Genomic DNA, 22,259 nt, shown 5'->3' on the forward strand with positions numbered 1-22,259 from the left:
TTAATTTTAGCCTTCCAAATATTGATTCTATTCAAAAATCAAAATTTATTATTACATATATTGAAAGCAAGATTACAACATCGAGTTACATTGATAATTGGGTAATTTGAATGCTGAGGAGGTAAAATTATAAATACTTTAATTCAGAAGTATAATTTTAATATATACCACAACCAACTTTCAGTATAGTGAATACTGTTTTAATGAATGGCAAAATGTTGTAGACTGAAAAATTACAATGCAAAAAAGGCACTGTCCTTGCATCAATGCCATTCTAAGACTCATTGTGAGCAATTGAATTTTAAGACTCAATACTATGGCAAATTGTAATTTAACTGAGGATGATATCAAAATAACATCCCAAAGTTATTTTACGTTTAAAAAAAAATATTAAAAAATATTTACAACTACGTATGAGACTAACTCATTTTCAGCTAGCTAGTTACATAATGAAGTTGGCAAATTTTTTTAATTCTGGTGAGTTCTGATATAAAGTCTACATAATTCTGGAACTTCCTAACAAGTAGTTTTTATTGTATCACTAAATACAGTACAGAGACATTTACAGCCTATGTACTATATTTATTGACAATTAGAGACAACTGAACTGAAAGTAATCCTACGTAATGATAAACAGATCTCCTCCCATATACATGACGCTGCATACATACAAGCAAAACAATTTTATTTTCTACTATGAAGCACAGTATCTAACTAAATACATTACTCCTAACATCTTACAAAATTTTCATTTGCAGAAAATACATGGTAATAGTTGTTTATAATGCAGTTATTGGGGACAGAAAGAGATTTATGCAAAATAATTTATCATCATCAAATTGCTTAGCAGGGTGTACAGAATATCATGGTAGTATCACAAGAAACTCTTCGAGGAACTCTGTTATGCAAATTAGAACAAATGGGGATGGATATGACACTGGTTAAGCAGATAAGAACGTGGCTGCTAAACAGATATCAAAAAGTGGCATGTGGAGGGGAAGAATTGAGTTGAAACAAGTGACTAGTATATGCCACAAGGTTTGGTGCTTGGACCACTGCTGTTTAATTTGTACATAAATAATAAGAAGAAATAAGAATATAAGAAGGAGATGCTTAAGGGTCCAAGCTATATAACTAAGAGGAGACCTCCACATAGCCTTTAAAGGAATGTGGAGAACCGACCAGGGCTTCTGACCTAATGTCCAATCCTCACCTTCTCGTGGTGCACCCTGTTGGGTATCTACTTTGGATACTGAACGAATGAGGATGGGCTGGCAATTTGGGATTTAGCCGACCAAATTGTATTCTTATTGGTTAAACCAAAATAAAAAATGATGGTACAACATGACAAAATTTCATGCTGGCTGGGAAGTCGCCTGGTTAAACAAGGCCCACTTTGTTTTCGCCAAGGAACCAGGGCGAACAGCGAAAAGTCAGCTACTGGAACAAATCTGAAAACAAACCCCAACTCAACATCACCAGAGTTAAAGATCGGTACTATCAACATAAGAAGCCTGAATGGCAAAGAAATGGAGCTAGCTGAGGAATTAGATAAGTACCAAATCGACATAATAGGGATGACTGAAACAAAAAAGACCAAAACTGGTGAGATCTTTCTGAGCAATAAATACAAAATGTTATATTCAGGCAATGACAATCAAGGAAAAGAAAGAGTAGCCATAATATTCAACACAAAATACGAGGCTAATCTTCTTGAATGGCAGTCAGTCTCAAGTAGAGTAATGTGGGCAAATATCAGAATGGGGAACTGGACAATGAGACTTATTTGTGCCTATGGTCCCACAGAAGGTTCTACTAGGGTAAAAGTGGAGGAATTTTTTGAGGCTTTAGAAAAAGCAAGTGACACAATGAAAAAGGAAAAGTTGGTCCTTGTTGGGGATCTAAATAGCAGAGTAGGAAATAATTGTGAGACATACAAAAATATTTTGGGAAAATTTGGAGAAAAGAGCAAAGCTAATAATAATGGCAAATATCTGTTGGATTTCTGCTCAGGATTATGGACTGGTTATTACTAACACCATGTTGTAACATAAAAATGTACACAAATTCACATGGAGAGAAGAGGCTAGGAATAAGAAAAGTTTCATTGACTATGTTATTGTTGATAGTGATGTTTTCTCCCTGGTGCAGGACACCAGAGTGTACAGACAATTTGAAATTGGAAGTGATCACTATTTAGTCTTGAGCAGGATAAAATTGAATTTCATATTGAAAAGAATAACATGTAAGAACGTTTTAAAGCATATAAAAGTTGAGCAGCTCTCAGATGTGAACTGTAGACTAAAATACACAAAGATTATTGAAGAAAAAATGAAAGAGTTTGAGAACAGGAATCAAACCTTGGAGATTCAGTGGCAAACTCTGAAGAAAACATCGACTGATTCTGCCAGAGAGGCATATGGTGAGGTTGTCTGCAAGGATAAAAATATCAGAACTCCCTGGTGGACACAGGAAGTTAAAGAGGCAGTGAAGGAAAAGAAAAAAGCATATCAAAAGTTCCTGTCAAATAAGTCAGCTTGTGCTCTTAGAGAATATAGAGACAAATGCAAGAATGCTAAACACTGTGTAAAACTAGCTAAACAAAAGTCATAAGAGAACTTTGGCAAGAATATAGAAAATAAATATCAAGAAGGTGGCAAAATATTCTGGAGGTTGTTGAAGAAGCATAAGAATGGAGGAAAGAGTGCTGTAAAAGGAGTTAGAGATGATAAAGGTGACATGAAAACGGGAGAAAAAGATATCCTTGAGGTATGGAGTAATTACTTTGAAAAACTGCTAAATGAAACAAGCAGTGATGACAGCATAGTGGTAAAAAAACACTGACCAGGCATGCAGTCAGGAATATATATCCATACTTGAAGTAGAAAAAGCCATCAAAGGCTTGAAATGTAGAAAGGCAGCAGGAGTAGATGATATTCGACCAGAAATGCTGAAGTATGGTGGTATAAAAGTCTTACAGTGGCTGCACTGCATAGTTCAGAAGGCCTGGACAGAGGGACGAATTCCTGATGATTGGAGTAGAGCTCTCATAGTACCCATATATAAAAAGGGAAATAAAACTGAATGTGAGAATTACAGAGGTATTTCCCTACTGAGTGGTCCTGGCAAGACAAGATCTATGCAAGTATACTTGAGAAATGGTTAAGAAGAATTGTGGAAGAAAAGCTTGGTGAAGAACAAGTTGGATTCAGTCCAAATAGAGGCTGTCAGGATAAGATCTTCACTTTACGACAAATAGTTGAGAAAGCATGGGAATATAACAAAGATCTTTATTTAAGTTTTGTCAATTTGGAAAAGGCATATGACAAGGTGCCAAGAGAGAAGCTATTCAAAACGCTACAGTTGTATGGTGTCAGTGGATCATTATATCAAGCAATACGTAATCTTTATTTGAGTTGTAAGTCAGCAGTTAGAATTGAAAGAAGTACAGGAAGATGGTTTAATGTTAAATCTGGTGTAAGACAAGGATGTACTTTATCCCCCTCTGTTATTCATTATCTATATAGATCACATTATGAAAGAAAGTAGTATTAAACATGATATCAAAATTGGAGATGTTAATGTCAGCTCTTTGCTTTATGCGGATGATGTTATACTTCTAAATAAATCTGCTACAAGTCTGCAAGATTCTCTGACTAAATTGAATAGCTGTTGTAATAGATGTGGTATGAAGGTCAGCAATAAAAAGACAAAGACAATGAAAATAGGCAGAATCATTGAAAATGTCAATTGTGTTGTGAATGGAGAACCTGTGGAACAAGTAAAACATTTCAGCTACTTAGGCATGATTTTTACTGAAGATGGTAAACTAAATATAGAAATAGACAACAGAATCAGCAAAGCTGGTATGGTGGGAAGTCAACTGAATAAATTCATATGGAATAGGAGCGAAATTAGTCGGAACACTAAATTAGCTGTATACAAGACAGTTTTCAAACCAGTTTTAACTTATGGATCTGAGAGCTGGGTCAGAAGTAAAACACTTGACCAAAGACTAGAGACTGCAGATATGAGAGTCCTGTGAAAGATTATAGGCATAAACAGATGGCATCAATGGCAATATCATATTAAAAATGAGGATATTAGGAAAGAACTTGACATTGTCAGCATCCAGGAATGCGTTAGCAGAGCTGATGTCAGAATGGGCGAGGAAAGATTAGCAAAACAAGTGTTCTCTGCTAGGGTGACAGCAAAACGACCCAGAGGAAGACCAAGATATAGATGGATTGATACGGTACAAAGTGCCTTAGACGATAGAAATATAAGATCTGATAATGTTGGAGTCTTGACAAGTAACAGACTGATTTGGAAGAAAATTATAGATAGGAAGTTAGTAATGATGTAATTTTTTTCATGTAGTACTATCATATCCTGTACACCCCTTGAGGGTACATGACAGGAATTTGATGATGAAGATGAGTAATTAAAAATATCAACTAAATATCATTTTGAAGATATTTTACAAAAGCATCTGTACCTTCATTTTGAAAAAAGGCCAATAATTCATTCTTAAGTTCTAAAATTCAGAATAGCACTTCACCCCTGGATAACCATCTTATTTCATTGTGCAAAAGCAAAGATTCGTACTTGGCTTCCACAGATGCGCAAAGTTTTTTAAAAAGCCGTACTTTTTAAGGTCTTGACTTGATGTACTTGACCATATTTACAACTTGGTCTAGTACAGGTTTTAATATTGGCAGTAATGTTTTTGAAAGTAGGGATTCTCTGTGCAAAAAACAGCGTGTAGATATAATATTGGGGTTTATTTTCTTTGCAAGAGTAACAAATCCTTTAACAGAGCCTACCGTTGATGTATCACCGTCCGTACAAATTCCTACACAGCTCCCATGAAATTTTAAAATTTTTTAAATATGATGTAATAGTCAAAAAAAAATTGTCCTGTTGCAAGTTCGGTAAGTTCTCTGCAGCATAGAAATTGATTCACTATTTCGTTTTCATTAATAAAATGAACAAATCCTAGTATGAGCTTTACCAATAATGTCAGTGGACTCGACAATTTGTAAAGCAAAATATCGTTTGGCAAGTTTATTGGCAACTCTGTTTTCTCAATATCATCTGACATATCTTTAATTTTATTTTTTATTGTATCATCCGAGGAATTTTCATAATTTTCTTTTTTGCTTCATCGCCAAACATAATGTTCACTATTTCAACATGCTGGTAAAATAAGAGACTCTGCTATAATATGTGGTTTTAATTTTACAGCAATTAATTCAGCTACCTTATATGATGCAAGTTGTGCCTTATCAGAAATTTTAACAGTCTTTTCAAAATATTTTACTTGTTTAACTTGCATGTCCAACAAGCTCTTGAAATAATCTTTAGTTTTTGAAGCAGGATGCATGCTTCTTAGCAAAGTGACATTTCAACCTAGCAGAAACCATTGTGCTATTAGATAATTTTTTTCCCCAGCATACAAGACACTTGGGAACAGGACATTCTTCTCATTGTCCATGTAAAACCGCAACTTAAATATTCGTCTGAATATCATCTATTAATTTTTCTTATTTTACTACATATAATGCGGTCTTCTGTATGAAATGTATTTGAAGCAATCATTACTACTACTTCCAGTTGTATAGGGTGTCCCAAAATTCACACAAGAAGTAATTTTGATAGAAAACACAGGTTTTTAATTAAAAATTGTAATTTCTTATTGATTCATAAAGTATACAGTACAGGGCTATGCATGGAATAGCATATCGGGTAAATGGCCTCCATGGCTTTGCTGGCACATATGCACTCTTTTGTCGAAATTTTCCATGACCGTTTTGCATAAATGTGGCTGAATTTCGTTGATACAGCGCTCAGTTTCCTCCATCAAGGCATGGGTGGGCTTGTTGGCATAAACCTTAGACGTCAAAAAACCCCAAAGAAAAAAGTCCAACAGCGTTAAGTCACATGATCTGGGCAGCCAATTCTGATCACCAAAACGGGAAATTACACGACCAGGAAATGACTCGTGCAGTAATTGAATTGTTTCTCGGGCTGTATGGCATGTTGCACCATCTTGTTGAAACCACATGTCGTCCACATCAATATCTTGCAATTTAGGCACAAAAAACTGGATTATCATGTCGTGATAGCGAGCACCATTAAATGTTATTGCCTTACCAGCCGCATTTTCGAAGAAGAATGGACCGATGATGCCTCCAGCCCAAAATCCGCACCAAACAGTGACACGTTGTGGATGCATTTGTTTCTCAACAATCACTCATGGATTTTCTGAACCCCAAGTGCGACAATTTTGTCGATTAACGAAGCCATCAAGATGAAAATGAGCCTCATCGCTGAAGATGATTTTGTTCGAAAAATAAGTATCCACTTGTTGTTGTTCCATAATCCATTCAACAAACTCTCTTCGCTGTGTGTGGTCAGTAGGCTTCAGTTCTTGAGTCAATTGAACTTTGTACGCTGTAGAGAGCTTCTCGAAATGCCCAATTCAAGACTGGTGCTGAATTGATGTTCCTGGACTCTCAGCAACACTCTCACAAACTGCATGTTTTCTGTTGAACGACGGCCAGAGTGTATAAGATCACTAATTGATCCAGTTTCCTTGAATTTTTTAATTAAAGATAAATTAAATTTATCTCAATGAAAACAGCATGACAGACCATTATTGAATTGTCATTCAATACACTGCACAGTTGATGAAGTTAAATCACTATTCCGACCATATTTTGTACAAAAATTGAGAACTGTAACTGCCAAACCTTCATTATTTTTAAAATATTGCTCAACAATGAAAATGCGTTGTTCTTTTTGTAGCGCTCCATTTTTAATAACCCTGAACTGTCAGCTGTCACGCTGTCTTTTTTTTCTCGTTGGCAACACTTTACGACACAAATGGCGCTAAATTTAAATCTTGCGTGAATTTTGGGACACCCTTTACTTGCCTCTTCATTAATATTTGCCTCAGAATCACGTTTTCGTTTAATAATAAATTTATATGTGCTACTACAATGTTAGACAACACACAAATCAAACACATTAAAAAATGGACTGTGCACTATTATGATGTTACACAACACACACCACGGAATGACTGTAAAATAGACTCTCCTCCCCACCCTTACTGCAAATACATGACCTATAAATGAATATCAGGCATCTGGTGATGATTTCCATTAGTAATTTATCTAATGGAAATCCAGCCCCTATGTTTTATAGCAAAGAATATTCTAAAAATATTTAGAGTTTGTTTTGCACACTATTACATCATTATATAATAATAATGATGCAGATTAAACCATCATGACAGGTTGAGAATGTGTTACATGTAAGTTGAAAATTATCCACCTAAAATAATGATCTCTCTCTCACACACATACACTACTATGCAACAAAATTTCCAGGCAGATATTTATTTAAAATGCAAAATCATGCTGTTATAAAATAGTTACATTTATTCTATTTTGAGAGAGAGTACAACTATGTTTATAAAAATTCACTGGTAATTTATCTCAATGAAAACAGCATGACAGACCATTATTGAATTGTCATTCAATACACTGCAAATAATTACAAAAATATATGAATAGTAAACCATTCTGAAGTCTCCAATTCCAATCTACTATACAACTCAATGTATAGTATGCCTAAAGAAACATGTAATAGGTTCTCAGTTAAATAATATTAGATCACTTGAGTGAGAAATTTAAGTACTGAAAATCATTATGTATACAGAAGTGGAGTGGAGAGGGGGTGAAAACACATAAAGGGCAAAAATAATCATGACTACAAAATTAAGATTCCTTACCCTCATCAGTATGAACATCATCTGGCTCTCCTAATGACATATTTTCTCCTGTTGAAGCATTACCAGTATTACCACATAATTCATAGTCTTCAGTTCCTGATTGATAATCAAATTTATTGAGAATTAATACTTTATATAAACTGATATCTAGATTAATATTACTAATATAAAATGAATAATGCTGCACTGAATCATTTCACAACCCATACCAAGTGTACTCCAATCTATAAATCTGAAATATACAATCTAATCCTATATGACTTATCTTCACAAAAATGAAACCAAAACCACAGTAAACAGTATTTTTTTTAGATATTCTTGACAAGAGATCCCTCTCCCTTTTATAGATGGGACTTTCATAAAAAAAAAAGAAAATATAAATAATAAAAAAAAAGTAGTGGACTATCATATTTTTTATCTTTAACTTCAATGAAGATTCTAATTAAATTTAATATGGCACTGAAAATTTACTGTCCAAAAAGTATTACTTTTTATGTCGATAACAGTTATTTAAGCCTTCCTTACCTAAGTGATGCACATGTGGCTAAAAGCTTTATGTGGTATATATCTGTTATTCCTTGTTAAATGGAATCTAAAATACAAAAAAGATTGTTGGATTTGTACTCTAGTAGAAGGAATGGAGACCAGAAAGAAACTTTAGAAAAACAGCTATGCAGTAAAGACATACAACAGAACCTCAATAGCTACAAGAAAAGGAGCAGGATAATATGTGAAAGCAGGGTGGACAATGATTATCCTAGCTTTTCCAGTTTTAGAAGTTCTGTTCAGAATAAAATAACATACTCAAATATTCTTTGCAAGACAAAAGATCAGAAGCCATGCAAAAATACTAAAGGAAAATCTTCTCTTCAAGTATTAGACATTTGCATGTTCTGGTTTCACTAGTCTTCCCCTCTCTCTCTTTCCCTTTGGTCAATATCCATCCACCTCTTTTGGTAGCCAATATCTTTCCATCTTAGATAGACATTCTTTCCATCTCTATATTCCTCACTAAAGAAAATAAGAATAAGAAAAAAAAAGCAAACCCTTGCTATCTTAGATGACAAAATACAAGATATTTATACAACAGGTTTGAAGCTTCATAACTTAGAAGATAGAAAAATAGATAGAAAAGATACAAAAAGATAGAAAATAGAAAAGTCTATAATGCTTATATATGTAGATATTACCCAAGTTTACGCAGATGATTTTTTTCTATAAGGAATAAAAGAAGTCTGTGTTTTGAAGGTAATGAGAAAATAAGTTAAAACATTTATTCATCTGGTATGAACTATTTCAACATGACACTGATAACAACTGAGATACTATGATTCAAAATGCATATATTGCCACTGAATGACATGAATGTTATATGTTGAGAAAAGAAATTCAATTTCATACATTAAGAATGTGTCAGAACAAGCAATCAAAACTGTTCAAAGATTTTCATTATGAGCTTCACAGAATTCATTAATCTACTTGACTTTTACCAACTGTCAAGGTAAACTACATTTAATGACTCCTGTATCTCATGAAGCTCCCTGATTGATCTATTAGTCTACCATATAATGGACCAGTGGCGGCTTGTCCATAAGGGACGAGCTGCCATGTTTATAATCGCTATTTTAAACGTTTGTATATTTATCTAAAAACCATTCTTTTCTTGTTTGTAATATGATACCACTTGATAGTATTTCATGTAATTCATTCGTTATCAGTACTGGCTAGTACTGATACTAGCCAGTACTCAATACTCAACACTGGAGCTGCATTCAATGTAGACGCACCACACCGCTACCTAGTTGGGGGTAACGCGTGCTTATGTGCAGTTTGGGCTGGTGGCATTGCAAGTCCAAGATATATTTTTACTACATGAGCACAAATAACACAAATTAACGTCTTTGACATTGTCCTTAAAATGGATCTAAAAACTGTCATTTTCTTGTTTGTAATACAATATTACTCAATAGTATTTTATATAATTCATTTTGTAGCAATAGTTGTATTTTGCAATAGTCAATGTGCTTACAGGCTAGGGCTAGTATCAATACTGACTAGCATACTCAACGCTGGAGCTACATTCAATGCAGATGGGAGTGATACATGATACATATTTAAGCTTTTTTCCTAAGCTTGTCATAATCATCTGCCTTGTCCACATATACTCTTCTTTAGAGAATATTCCTCATGATCAAGACTGCATGGTCACTTTCACAAATTGGAGGCAATGTAGCCACCTTGAATATGAATAGCTCTTCTGATCCTATTACCAGGTCTAATACTCTCCCTCCCCTAGTCCCCTCCATCACATGTTGCCTTAAGTAATTATCCCTTAGCAGGTGTATAAATTCCGTTTCCTTCCTGCCATGTGATCTTTCTTCCTTCTGGTCTATATCTCCATAGTTGCAGTCCCCATACTAATCACTCAACCTGTACTCATTGTACTAATTTAGCTGTAAAATTCAATGCAGTAAGAATTTTTTTTCTTAACTTTGCATTGACTTTTACAGAGGTCACAAACATTGCATATAGAAGGAGATTGTAATTTTAATGCTGATTGTGGAATTTTGTATATAAGGGTTATATTAACTGTAATACTTTTTTTATGATTTGAAAAATTGTATTGAAAAATATGTATTGAAATGGTAGGAATATTAAGCTGTGTATTTCAAGGCCAATGCCTCAGAAAGCGGCCTCCAATGGTTCCAATTTGAAAGAAAGATCTTAGAAGCCTTATTTGGAAATTGTAAAGTGCCTTCAATTGTTCAAAGCTTAACCTAATGCGTGTCCCAAGGACAGTGCAACAACAGGCAGCGAACAAATAAAGGATCTCCCACGTATAGTGAATAAGATTGTTTTTGTGTGTCTGGGGGAAACAAAAATAAACAACAACTCTAAGGTTACATCCCCCTTTTTGTGCAGGAATGCTTGGGGTTCTCAACCCTTATTCCAGGGACCACAAGAGGGAATACAAGAAAGGACCCAGAAGTATCCAAGGAGATCTTTATCCAGATGCAGCAGATCGAAAATGTAGCAGGTGGAGGCAGTATGCGGAGGTACGGTGGCAGTGTGCTGGTATGCACAGGTAGAAACGGGGAAGGAAGTAAGTATGCAGAAACGCAGAAGGAAAAGCAGTCTCTTCTAATAGTGTCTCAGAATCCGGCATCGCAGATCCGTTGGATGTCTGGAGAGAAGTAGGGAAATGTCGAAGGAGAAGTCTAACTGTAATAATATGCGTCAAGCTCCGGAAATTCTTCGAGATACGATGCCGCTAAAGGAAAGAAGCCCACAAGAATGTTAAAAGCCCAGGATGGAAAAGCAGTATCAATATGACATGATCCAATCCCCAGAAAATCTTCTACGATGCGACAGAGCTAATGAAAAGGAAACCCGCACTAATGATGAGACCCAGGCTGGAAAAGAAGCCATTAGAACCAGATAAGAGACGAAAGAGCCAGTTCAGATAATTGTGTCATGAGAAGAACTGCGAGTACAACCTTGAAGTATTTATATATTCGGCGGGACATATATAAAGTTAAATTGTGATAATTTGTCCCGGACTATGAGGTTAAAGAAATACTGGTAGCGATTTAGATATAGCATACTTATTGAAGTATATATATTCAGCAGGACATATATATAAAAGTTAAATTGTGATGATTTGTCCCAGACTAAGAGACTAAAGAATAGTTGAGATAATTTAGATAGGTAAACTTGTTGTTTGAGATATGTGCATATTGCTCGAACAGATTAGTTCTAGAATGCGAACATAGATTCTTATATGATAGCATTGCTGCATGTTTATTAAGTATGTACAATGTATGAGATAATAATTCTTAGCAGCAGAATGAATGAAATTATAGATTGGAATATGATAGTATTGCTGCATGTTCTTTATGTATGTACAATGTATGAGATTATAAGTCTTAGCAGCAGAAGGAGTGAGATTATAGATTGGTATTTGATAGTATTGCTGTGTATTTTAATGTGTGTATATTGCATGAGATTATAATTCTTAGACTTTAATTTTCTAAAGAGCCAACTCATTTAAGAAATTGTATTAATGTATCCTAGTTTAATAAATATGTTTGTTATGCTAAAGAATGTGTACTCACTGATCCTTAATCCAATGCACTGCTCCTAAATAAAATACGAACCTGTGTGCAAAGTTAAATAAGTGTAGCCACGACTAACAATAAAGCCTAAGATAGATTTAGAGAGATACTGCAGGTGATCTTAATTATATATAATACCCATAAAAGAGAATCTTGGTGGTGCAGTCGTAACATTAAATAAATTTTTCCAGATTCTCAAGATATTAGATACCCTGTGGTAACTTAAGTAAAAGTGTAATGTGTAAGAAATAGATAGGAGTATAGAGTAATAAAGAGACAGGAAAGTAAGGAATAGAATATAAAAATGAAGTAAAGTATAAAGATAGAATATAGAGAGAAATTTGAGTATAGAGTAATAAAGAGAAAGTAAAGATATATATAGAGAGAAATTAAGGTAAAGGAAGAACAAGTAAAGAAAATAGAGCATAAAAGTTTAAGTAAAAAGAAGAATAAGTAAAAGTAATAGTGAGAGATATACAAAGGGACTAAAAGAACATGTTTACATGGTAATGCACGTCTTCCAGATCATGCATTGTCATGTAACCCCATATCCTTCAGCCACAATCAACTGTATATTTTGTCTTATTGGTCTTAATCTCACACCAGATTGCTTCAAATGAACAGCTACCCTCCCACCTATCTATTCTTTTTGGCTGCAGTTCATCTGCTATCATCAACAATACCTCTATCCCCATCCCATCTTCTCTATCTTACCTGAAAATACTAAACTCTTCAGTATTTTCTGAAGGCTAACAGCAACCTGCTGTTAGCCAAGTCACACTAATGCTTATAACTTTTAGCGAGGTTGCACTAACCAATGCCAGAAAGTCCTCTCTCTTGCTCTTGATACTTTTGGCATTAGTATATGGAAGCTGCAGCATCCCTTTAAGGTCTCCATCCATTTTTACTTCCTGAATTAACTACCCTATTCAATATTTTTGCTTGAGAGACTAGATTCTGCACTTGGTCATTCTCATACTCACCTCATGGGTGCCTTCACACAAACTCTCCTGCTTCCACCCTAACTGCTTAAGTTTTCATGCAATTGCATTTCAGTATACCTGGTGAATAAAGCTCTTTCTGGACACCTAACACCAAAACTATTTAAATGCAGTCTATCAGCATTATACAAATCCACAAATCTTACATCATTGCTTCTACACAACCTGTGTGTTGATTCATTAGCTAGAAATGCCTTCCTCCTCCTCAGTTCACTTCTATCATAGAATGGTAGGAGACTTAATCTTCCTTCTTGCTCTTCAGTTTTGTTCATTTAACACTTTGACTGCCATGTGCAACAAGTGCCTCATACGTACACTTTCTGTTAGAGTCATGTGATATGTATCTGTTTCACAAGTTAACTTTTTATTATTCCCAGTGGCTTGTGAAGATAGAAAAAAAAATTAGTATTGTGGCAGTTAACGTGTTAACTCCTCCTTTACATTCTTACTCATGGAATACTTCTCTCCTCTCAAATCATTTGTCCCAGTTCTTTAGGCCTTACCTTTTTGCATCTGAATGATGTGACTAATTTCATGAATTTTTGCACCAGGGAAACATGACTTTGTTACACTTTCATTAAGTACTCCCATGATCACTGAGAGTCTGTAGATAATTTTCTCCTTAACTTGTTTTTCTCAGTCTTTATTATTACTTCAGACCACCTGTTCTTCCTCACATCAGCCCTGCTAATCTCTTGCTGCTTCTGCAATTTCTCAAATTTCACACTTTGTCCTGTGAAGGATAAGATTTAAGCATGCTATTATAATTTCTTGGCATATTTAATTTAGTAAAACAGGTGTCTGGTTCCAGGGATAGCATCAAAAACACCTAGAGGAAGATCACAATCTAGGTGAATTGAAACGCAAGATAAGATCTGACAATACTGAAGTACTGACATATAACACTTATGTAAGAGCTTATGAGAACAAAACCTTTCACATTGGAGCTGCCTTGATTTCTGCTACTTCGAAGATGCAAGCCCTGCCCAGGAGCCTGTATGTTCACCTTTTATTAATGCTTTAATTAGGTTTGACAAAGACCTTCACAAAGCTACTTTCACTTACTTGGCTATTAACTCTATACAAATTTCAAATATCTACCTAACCTCTAAGTATTATCACGTTTAGATGGTGAACCACACCCTAACAATTCTTAATATTTCCAGACAAGCACAGTTTGACTACCAATGTGATATGCGAGGGTGGTCTGAAAAGTTCTCTGCCTCGCCCATAGATGTCAACACTATTGGCACATCTGTCATAAGCATCCATGTGAAATTGCAAGTCATTCAATCAAGTAGTTTGTTTTATACAGCTGCATGAAGAAGTGTTGTTTGTATCCCTTGAAAGGGATAAAAATGAGTATCGTGCAGTAATAAAATTCTTTGTAAAAGAAGGTTTAACGTCAAAAGAAATTCATTTGAAGTTCATAAAAGTTTATGGACACTCTTCTCCTTCATTTTCAACAATTAAGAAATGGGCTGCCGAGTTTAAACATGGCCGTACCAGCCTTGAAGATGATCCACGTGAAGGACGTCCAAAAAGTGTAACACCACCAGAAATCATTGATCAAGTGCACGATATGGTATTGGATGACCAGCGAGTCAAAGTACAGGAAATTGCGGAGACTATAGGCATTTCAAAAGAATGTGTAAGATATGTTTTACATGAAGAATGGCAAATGAAAAAGCTTTGCGCAAGATGGGTGCCATACTTGCTCACAGCAGATCAAAATGTTTATTAATTATCTTGAAAAGGGTAAAACAAAAACCACGGAATATTATTCCGATCTTTCAACCAGACTAGACGAAAAAATTCATGAGAAAAGACCCGGTTTGCAAAAGAAAAAAAATCATTTTTCATCAGGACAATGCACCTGCCCATAAAGGTGTTTTGACAATGGGAAAAACAAGGGATCTGCACTATGAATTGTTGGAACATCCACCCTATTCTCCAGATTTGGCTCCCTCTGACTTCCATCTCTTCCCAAAACAAAAACTCTTCCTCGCCGGCCAGCATTTTTCTTCAAATCAAGAGGTGATTGCAGATGTTGAGGGGTAATTTTGCAGATCTTACCAAGAACCATGAAATATCAATGATGACTGAAAACAAATCAAATGTGCATATTATTTACTGCATAAGCCATGCTGATAATATCACCTATTTTCTAAATAATGAAATATAGCAAATGCATTTTAAAGATGTATGAATAAAGACTCTGCATCTCAGTTAGTGTCGACAATACCTTTCAGATAGAAAGACCTGGATTCAAATCCCATCTAGGATGCAAAGAACTTTTATCAGGTCTTTCAGTCTCATAGCCTGCTAGCCATTCTTAATACAAGTTACCGACTCTTGTACAAATGTGGGAGGGTTTTTCCTCACTAAGCATTCTTATGTTTGAAAAAAAAAAACAGGAATTGTGGAAGAATAAGAAAAATACTATAAACAATTATAAACATATAAATTACTGATTATACTTATCAGATGAATAGCATATAAATAAATTATAATCACTGAATTAATATCTGTAAATTTAATATAATTATAAAATTATTTATGGAGACATCAAGACACACTAGAAAGTGCTTAGAGAAAACACTAATAATCTTCAAAATCATTGATAAGAATTACTAGATTCCTCCCCCCCTATAAACTGAGAATCAAGTACTAGTAGATTCCACTTTTGATTCTTTGTTCTCTTTAGTTGCATCTTTTTGAATCCCCCCCCTCTTTTCTCTAATATCCACTTTGCCTATGCAATTTTACGTAGCTGAAATTAAGTTGTACAGCTCTATTTTTTTTCAGCAATTACTGTTACGCATCAACCGAGAGTTCACTTACGAAAAATACATTTCTCTGACATTTGATTTCCTCTTAGCATTGAATGAGAGATTTTGCTCTCTTAAGGTTTTTTCTGCCTGGTCTCTGAAGAGAACCAACCAGTTCAAAACAGCTGTCAGGCTAGTGAAACGTTAAAAAAATGCCCCAATACCAAGGATTGTATTCTCATAAGCTCTCTAGTAATAATTTATGAAACTTTCATAGTTTCTATAAACATTCGGCTTTGAAATAATGTTGGATCTAATATCCGCTATGCCATGTTGTTACAACTGACATTAAGAATTTAAATGCATTATGATCAATGATCAAGAACAGGTTGGTAGAAAATATACAGTCAAGAAAAAAAATAAATAATAAATAATAAAACACTTTTACCAGTATTATTAACAAATAGTATTACAAACCTGAAGATATATTTTGAGACAGAACGTGAAAACTTCTCTGCATATCAATATACGGTGGAGGACTAGATGGTGGTCTCATATTTTCACAGCTGGTTATACTTGTAAAATGTTTAGTATCAGGAACTGATTCTGGCAACGAAGAAGGAAGTAATGGTGGATATTCTTGCCGGATATGGTGCAATTTAATAAGCAAACCTTCTTTATGTGACAAAGTACCAGCTGTTAAAACTTCGTTGCTTAGTGTAACTGTTAAAAATCTCTGAACATCTAATGAAGAAAAAGATTTAAAATTAATTCTGAATGATAAAAAGGATACACCTTTTTCTTTTAAATATTTTAAAATGCAACAGAATACCATAAACTAACTTAAACTGAGCAGAAATACTAATTGTAAATTCCTATAAAACAAAAGAAACTTACCCTCACTACATTATTTTCCTAGGAAAGAAATCACTGTTAGACATGGTTTTCGAATTTCAGCCAAGGACTTATTATTAACACACTTTACTGAAGTTAAGACTTATTACAGAAGTTCTCACACAATCATTAACGTATCTGTTAAACTGCACATAACTCATTCACAACACCCTCTAGCTATTTTCATCCATCCACTTATATAAAATTCTACTCTTCACTTCCTATCACAACACTGTTACACAATTTATAGGACTGGTTTCTCACTTTTTCCCCTCTTTCTCCTCTAATCCCTTCCATATTAATTTAGAAAATCCCTCATTAAACTAAATGATTATCATATCCCTTTATTTCCTATCATATCACATGCAAATGTACACTTCCTCAACCACTCCATAACTCAACCAACCAACTGCCCAGAATCTTACTATTGTCTTAGTTACCTCTAGATATTGAGATGAATAATAACTAAGATGAGTAACCAGATTTGTGCAAAACAGTCCAGATGTGGATCAGCCATCTAACTACTATGCAGATGTAGCCTTATTAAAGTAGAAAAACTGCCTTCCTGTTAATACTAGTCGATATCTTTCTTATCATGACAGCAATGGCCTGTATGACTTGGGTACCTGAATTCTAGATTCCTGTGACCAATCTACCTTAGAAACCAAATCTCAAATGCCTTCTGGAACAGAATTCTACCAATACAGTATGCAGCAGCGACTTATAAAAGAGCAAATCCACATATCAATCCTCAGTTACCAGGCTATTTAAATCTTACTGAACAGACCTAACTATTATCACTTCTTAAAACTTAACCCATTGTTGCATTATCAGCAAACAAGTTACAGGAAAACAAGTTTTTTTTTTTTTTTTTTTGGCAAATTTTTTATTTTATTTTAAAATTTTGAGGATCCATTAGTTCAGTGATAGCAGGCTTGCTGAAAGTGTCAAGAAACAATGCAACTATTTATTGCCACTGTGTGTGTAATGTGTATTCTACAATCAGTTTTTCTAGCCTGCAGAGTTAAAACAAGAGTTTCTTCCAGGAGGAGACCCTTTATTTGGATATAGATGACTAACTCGGGAATGTTGAGAGGAGAAATAGGCCTATAAAAAGTTCTCTACTTGATTACCAGAATCTAATTGTAAGCCTTTCTTAAGCTCATCTAGCATCATGGAAGTTACTACAGCGATATGTAGTAATCAAAGCTAACAATACCTAATATATAATTACATATAATAGAAGGCAAAATCAAAGGAAAAAGAGAAAGACACCAAGGAAAAGATACATTGATCAAATAAAACAAAGCACTGGACTAAAAATGTACTACGAAATAAAGAGGAAAGCAAACAGAAGAGAAGAATGCCAGGAAATGCCGTTGAGCTACCAGTCATAAGACTCATGCAATAGAAGAGATCACGATATATAATGCATTCTGAGCTTCTGTAGCTCAGCTGATTTTGACCGTGTCCTTTGGGTGAAAAAAACCAGCTCTGAATCTAGTCTGGATACAAAGAACCATTATCATAGCTTTTCAACTGACGGCAAGTATTAGCCACTCTCTCATATGGAGGTAGAAGAGTTTTCTTCCTGGAAATGCAGGTTTTTTTCATCCCTGCAAAACAGGCAAACTTGCAAAAAAGAACACACGCAACTGACAATGATTCTACCCTATGAAGACAGGATAAAACACCTTATCAGCGCATTAATTAGGTTTCAAAGAATGCCAAATTAACTTGACCATGACACGCCAATGAGCCTAACATTAAGGAAAAATCCGAAACGAGGTCTAATATATGTCAAGAATAATAACATTATTATTATTCTTACATGATATCTCTATGTAGTGTGAAGACTCACCACTGGAGGCCCATGTTAACTATTCTGCACAGAACCAATCATACTTAGCATTTCTCCAACTCATTCGGTGATAAAGCACCACAAAACTTTAATAATTCATTCCAACATTTACCCTTCTCCAAGCAAAAAATCTAGTCTTCACATCTCTATTCAACACACTCTTACATAACTTGCTTATAAGATAGATTCAAATTAACTGATAGAAAGAATATGGAGAGAGATTAAATTAGTCTTTGTATTACAAGAATATGCAAGGGAATTTATAGCTCTAAAGACATTTGTCTTGAGTCTTTGTCAAAAGACAGGAGATCACCCCTGGGTGATCTCCTGTCTTCTGACCTACCATGTACTGAAAAGTCTTGTATGTCAATCTTATAAAACTCCATTAATAACTTATGTTTCTATTATATCCATCTTTTTTGAATATCAATTAGTCCTGGTGATCCACAGCCCTTCAATCATCCCTCACAGGGAGCATTCAGAGACCAGCTGCAAACCTGGATTCCGTGTGGTGATCACTGATCACCACAAGGAATCTAGGTAACCAGCATCCTCTATATTTTTTTTTTCCTCCACCTTTGCAACGAGTTGCCTGGTGTTGCACTACCTTACCCCAGTCCTGAAGATACTTTCAGGCGCAAACTTTGTTTGCTCACACTTGGATAAAGGATTAAACCTTATTACAGTATCCTCTACTTGCCTATAAAAGCTCTTTACAGGTATGCAGACAAACTCCTTTGTCATAAGCTTTTCACGAACCACTGAGGTTCTTTAGATGTGGACTTCAAACCACAACCAAATTGAGGATAAGGTGGTTAGCCCTATGCCTCCCAATGTAACCTATGTCTGTCAATGCACGTGTTCACGGGGCGTTTACCTGTTCTGGGAGATAAAAAACCGGAGTTTCCAGGTGAAAAAAAAAAAAACCACTCCGTATGAGACCAGCTAACTCACCTTTTAGTCAAAAGAGACCAGATAAAGGTTCATCACATAAAGATAAAGGACAAGAATCGAATCCAGGTCTTTCCAACCAAAGGGCTCTGTCTATACCGTCTGAGCTACGGAGGCTCAAGACAAATGTCTTTAGAGCTATAAATTCCCTTGCATATTCTTGTAATACAAAGACTAATTTAATCAATACTACTTAGTATCACATCTGGCAATGTAACATATCTCCACCTGGATGGCACCCCCCCCCCTTGAAAATGATTATTCAGTAACTCAAATGTTTCATTTGCTTCCCTACTATCAGCACTCATTAGTCATCATTCCTTTTACTGTCTATAGCAAAAGAACTCGTTCAGATTTACTTTGTCTTATAAGCTTGCTTCCACTCATAATTCACTTTGACCTTCCTTACTGTAGAGGTCATCCTTCTTGCATGTGCTCATGGATTCACTGATCAGCATTCTGTTTTTCTTTTCCTAAATTACCTCTTAATGGTGCTGTTCCTACATCTAATTCCTACATAATTTATTACTATTATTATTATTATTATTATGTGATGCCTCCCAGGACTCGTCATGTGAAGGCACACCTCCACTGTACACAACTAACCATCTCCCCTGACTTTGAGTTAACAGTCTGATAACTGCTTTCTTCGAACATCCTTTGACCATCCCATGCACTGCTAACATCTTTTTTCTCCAAATTCTTATATATGGCACTGTTCTAAGCTGGTTATTCAGTTAGTCATAATCATCTCCTTTTTAATTTCACATACTCCTCCCTTCTTAACTGAAAATTCCAGCCATCTGATAATCTCCCAGGTTACGATTGCATGCCAAGTTGTCCAATGCAATCACCAACTCAAGCACTCTCAAACCTTCAATCCTCTCCACTACATGTTGCCATTGGTAATTTTCTCTTACAGCTATATAAATTTCATTTCCTTTCCTCCATGTGACTGTTCCTCCTCCCAATCTATGTTCCCACAGTTGAAGCCCCCCCCCTTATAAATAATTACTCATCCTGCATTCGATGTGCCTTGTATATCCCTTGCTCATGGCAATAACCAACTATATATATTCAATCCTGTTTGCCTCTACTCACACCAGAAAGCCTCATATGAAGTACCTTCTGCATCTCTGTCCTCCTGATGTACTCCTACACATTTTGACTTCAGTTCTTCTGCTACCATTAGGTGGTGTTAATTTATGTGGAGTGTGCAACCCGCGATGTCTTTGGACTCCTTGAAGGGGTCACGTAATAATAATAATTAGTAAACCATCCTTTCCCATCTAATGCATGCATAAACGGTAGGCCATAACTGGGTATTGAAAGGGATTACACTGCTATTGTCACAAAATGTAATTTAAATAAATATATATATATAAATGTAAATATATAAGTATACATATGTAAATAAATAAATATACAAATTGTTGCCTTTAAGAATAAATAACTGTGAACCAAAAACTAGACTTCGATCGAAAAAAATAACTGCAAATCTTACCCTCTAAAAGATCCCGAATTGTTTCGTGATATTTTGACATTCCGTACAAATTTAAAATGAAATAATCATTAAAACACCAAGGAAATACTAGAATTAAAAATTAGCATATCAAGAACGGAAAAAAGTTATCATTAGCAGAAAAAACATTATGACTAGATCATAACAGACATCACAACATCCAGGATTGACGCAAGTCTCACCCAAACGTGAAAACTGCACTTTGCCATAATATTAAATAAGAACCAACGTATCTGAAACCACGCCCACCAACATTTCACGTGACTTTAGAAGATTATATAACGTCCACAGTGTTGACAATAAACTTACTTCCTCTTTTATTAAAATAAAGAACCAAGAGGCTTCATTTAGACGATGCAAAATTATATAAATCAAATGGATATTAAATCCAGCAATATTTCAAAGCCGAAAACAGAAACTATAAAAGTTTTGTACGAAATTTGACCATAGAGCTTACGGAATACACTCGCTGGTATTTACCAGCTGCCCTAGCCGGTCCTTATAGGAGACATGATCGCAACTCCCCAACCTTTGCTAGACCGCCAGAACAAAGACCGTTCTTAATTTTATTCCAGTTGTCGACTAGAGGAACTTTTTCTAGAGGAACCTTTCTTCTGCCATCTCCCGTGGTAGTCGATCTATGGCACGAACAAGCAGGTTTTTTTGCCCGGAAACAGGAGTTTTTTTGTTCTGTAAACTTAAGAAAATCGACTACTGGATTCTTTAATTTCAGTATAACATTGCATTAGATTATGGACCATGAGATAGAGGCACTTGCATAATGTTCTTCATCAGATGCCGTTTAAAAGTAGAGTTGGTCTTGGGCCAGCTATCTAAGATTGTCTGTGTTGGAGTTTGACTTCAACTCGGTCCAGGGCCGGATTAAGACCCATAGAGGCCCTAAGAACTTGAAAGATTTTGGTGCCCCATATATATGTAATTCAAAATATAAACAATAATAAACCATAAAATAAATTTTTATTTTTCAAAATGAAACAAAACTTATAGTAAGATGGAAAATAATGTTTATTTTTGTATACTTCAACTTTATTTAGATTTGAAAAGTTTTCTCCTACTTTTTTTAATTGCAAAGTCTTTGATCAGATCCTCAAAATTAATCTTACGTAACACGTCTGCTTTTATACTTAGTACAGATAAGGCATTCAACCTGCCCTGTTGCTTAGTTGTTCTGATGGAATATTTAATATAATTCAACTGAGAAAATGAACACTCAGCTGAGCAATTTGTGACCATTAATGTTACAAATATTTGAAAGGCAACGTCTACATTTGGAAAGACACACTCAATATTGTCTTCTTCAAATATTTTATAAAGTTCAGCAT

General features: G+C 35.0%; 1 protein-coding gene across 2 annotated transcripts in view; it reads right to left on the minus strand.

The window, feature by feature from the left end:
• Positions 1-21,107, minus strand: part of LOC150100657 (src kinase-associated phosphoprotein 2-B-like) — a 94,417-nt gene extending 73,310 nt beyond the window's left edge. The window contains exons 1-4 of one of the 2 annotated variants that reach the window (XM_090401203.1): positions 20,899-21,107; positions 16,586-16,603; positions 16,166-16,432; positions 7,802-7,897 (exon numbers count right to left, since the gene is read on the minus strand). In XM_090401203.1, the coding sequence (XP_090257329.1) occupies positions 7,802-7,897; positions 16,166-16,244 (175 nt within the window). In that variant the 5' untranslated portion in view covers positions 16,245-16,432; positions 16,586-16,603; positions 20,899-21,107. The remainder of the gene's footprint in view (positions 1-7,801; positions 7,898-16,165; positions 16,433-16,585; positions 16,604-20,898) is intronic. The other variant, XM_090401202.1, reaches the window with a different exon arrangement.
• Between the last annotated feature and the right edge of the window lie 1,152 nt (positions 21,108-22,259).

The sequence above is a fragment of the Typopeltis vanoorti genome, chromosome 12 (genome assembly GCF_054136105.1).
Source record: "Typopeltis vanoorti isolate ZY-2024b chromosome 12, IOZ_Tvanoo_1.0, whole genome shotgun sequence".
In the NCBI taxonomy this organism is placed as follows: domain Eukaryota; kingdom Metazoa; phylum Arthropoda; class Arachnida; order Uropygi; family Thelyphonidae; genus Typopeltis; species Typopeltis vanoorti.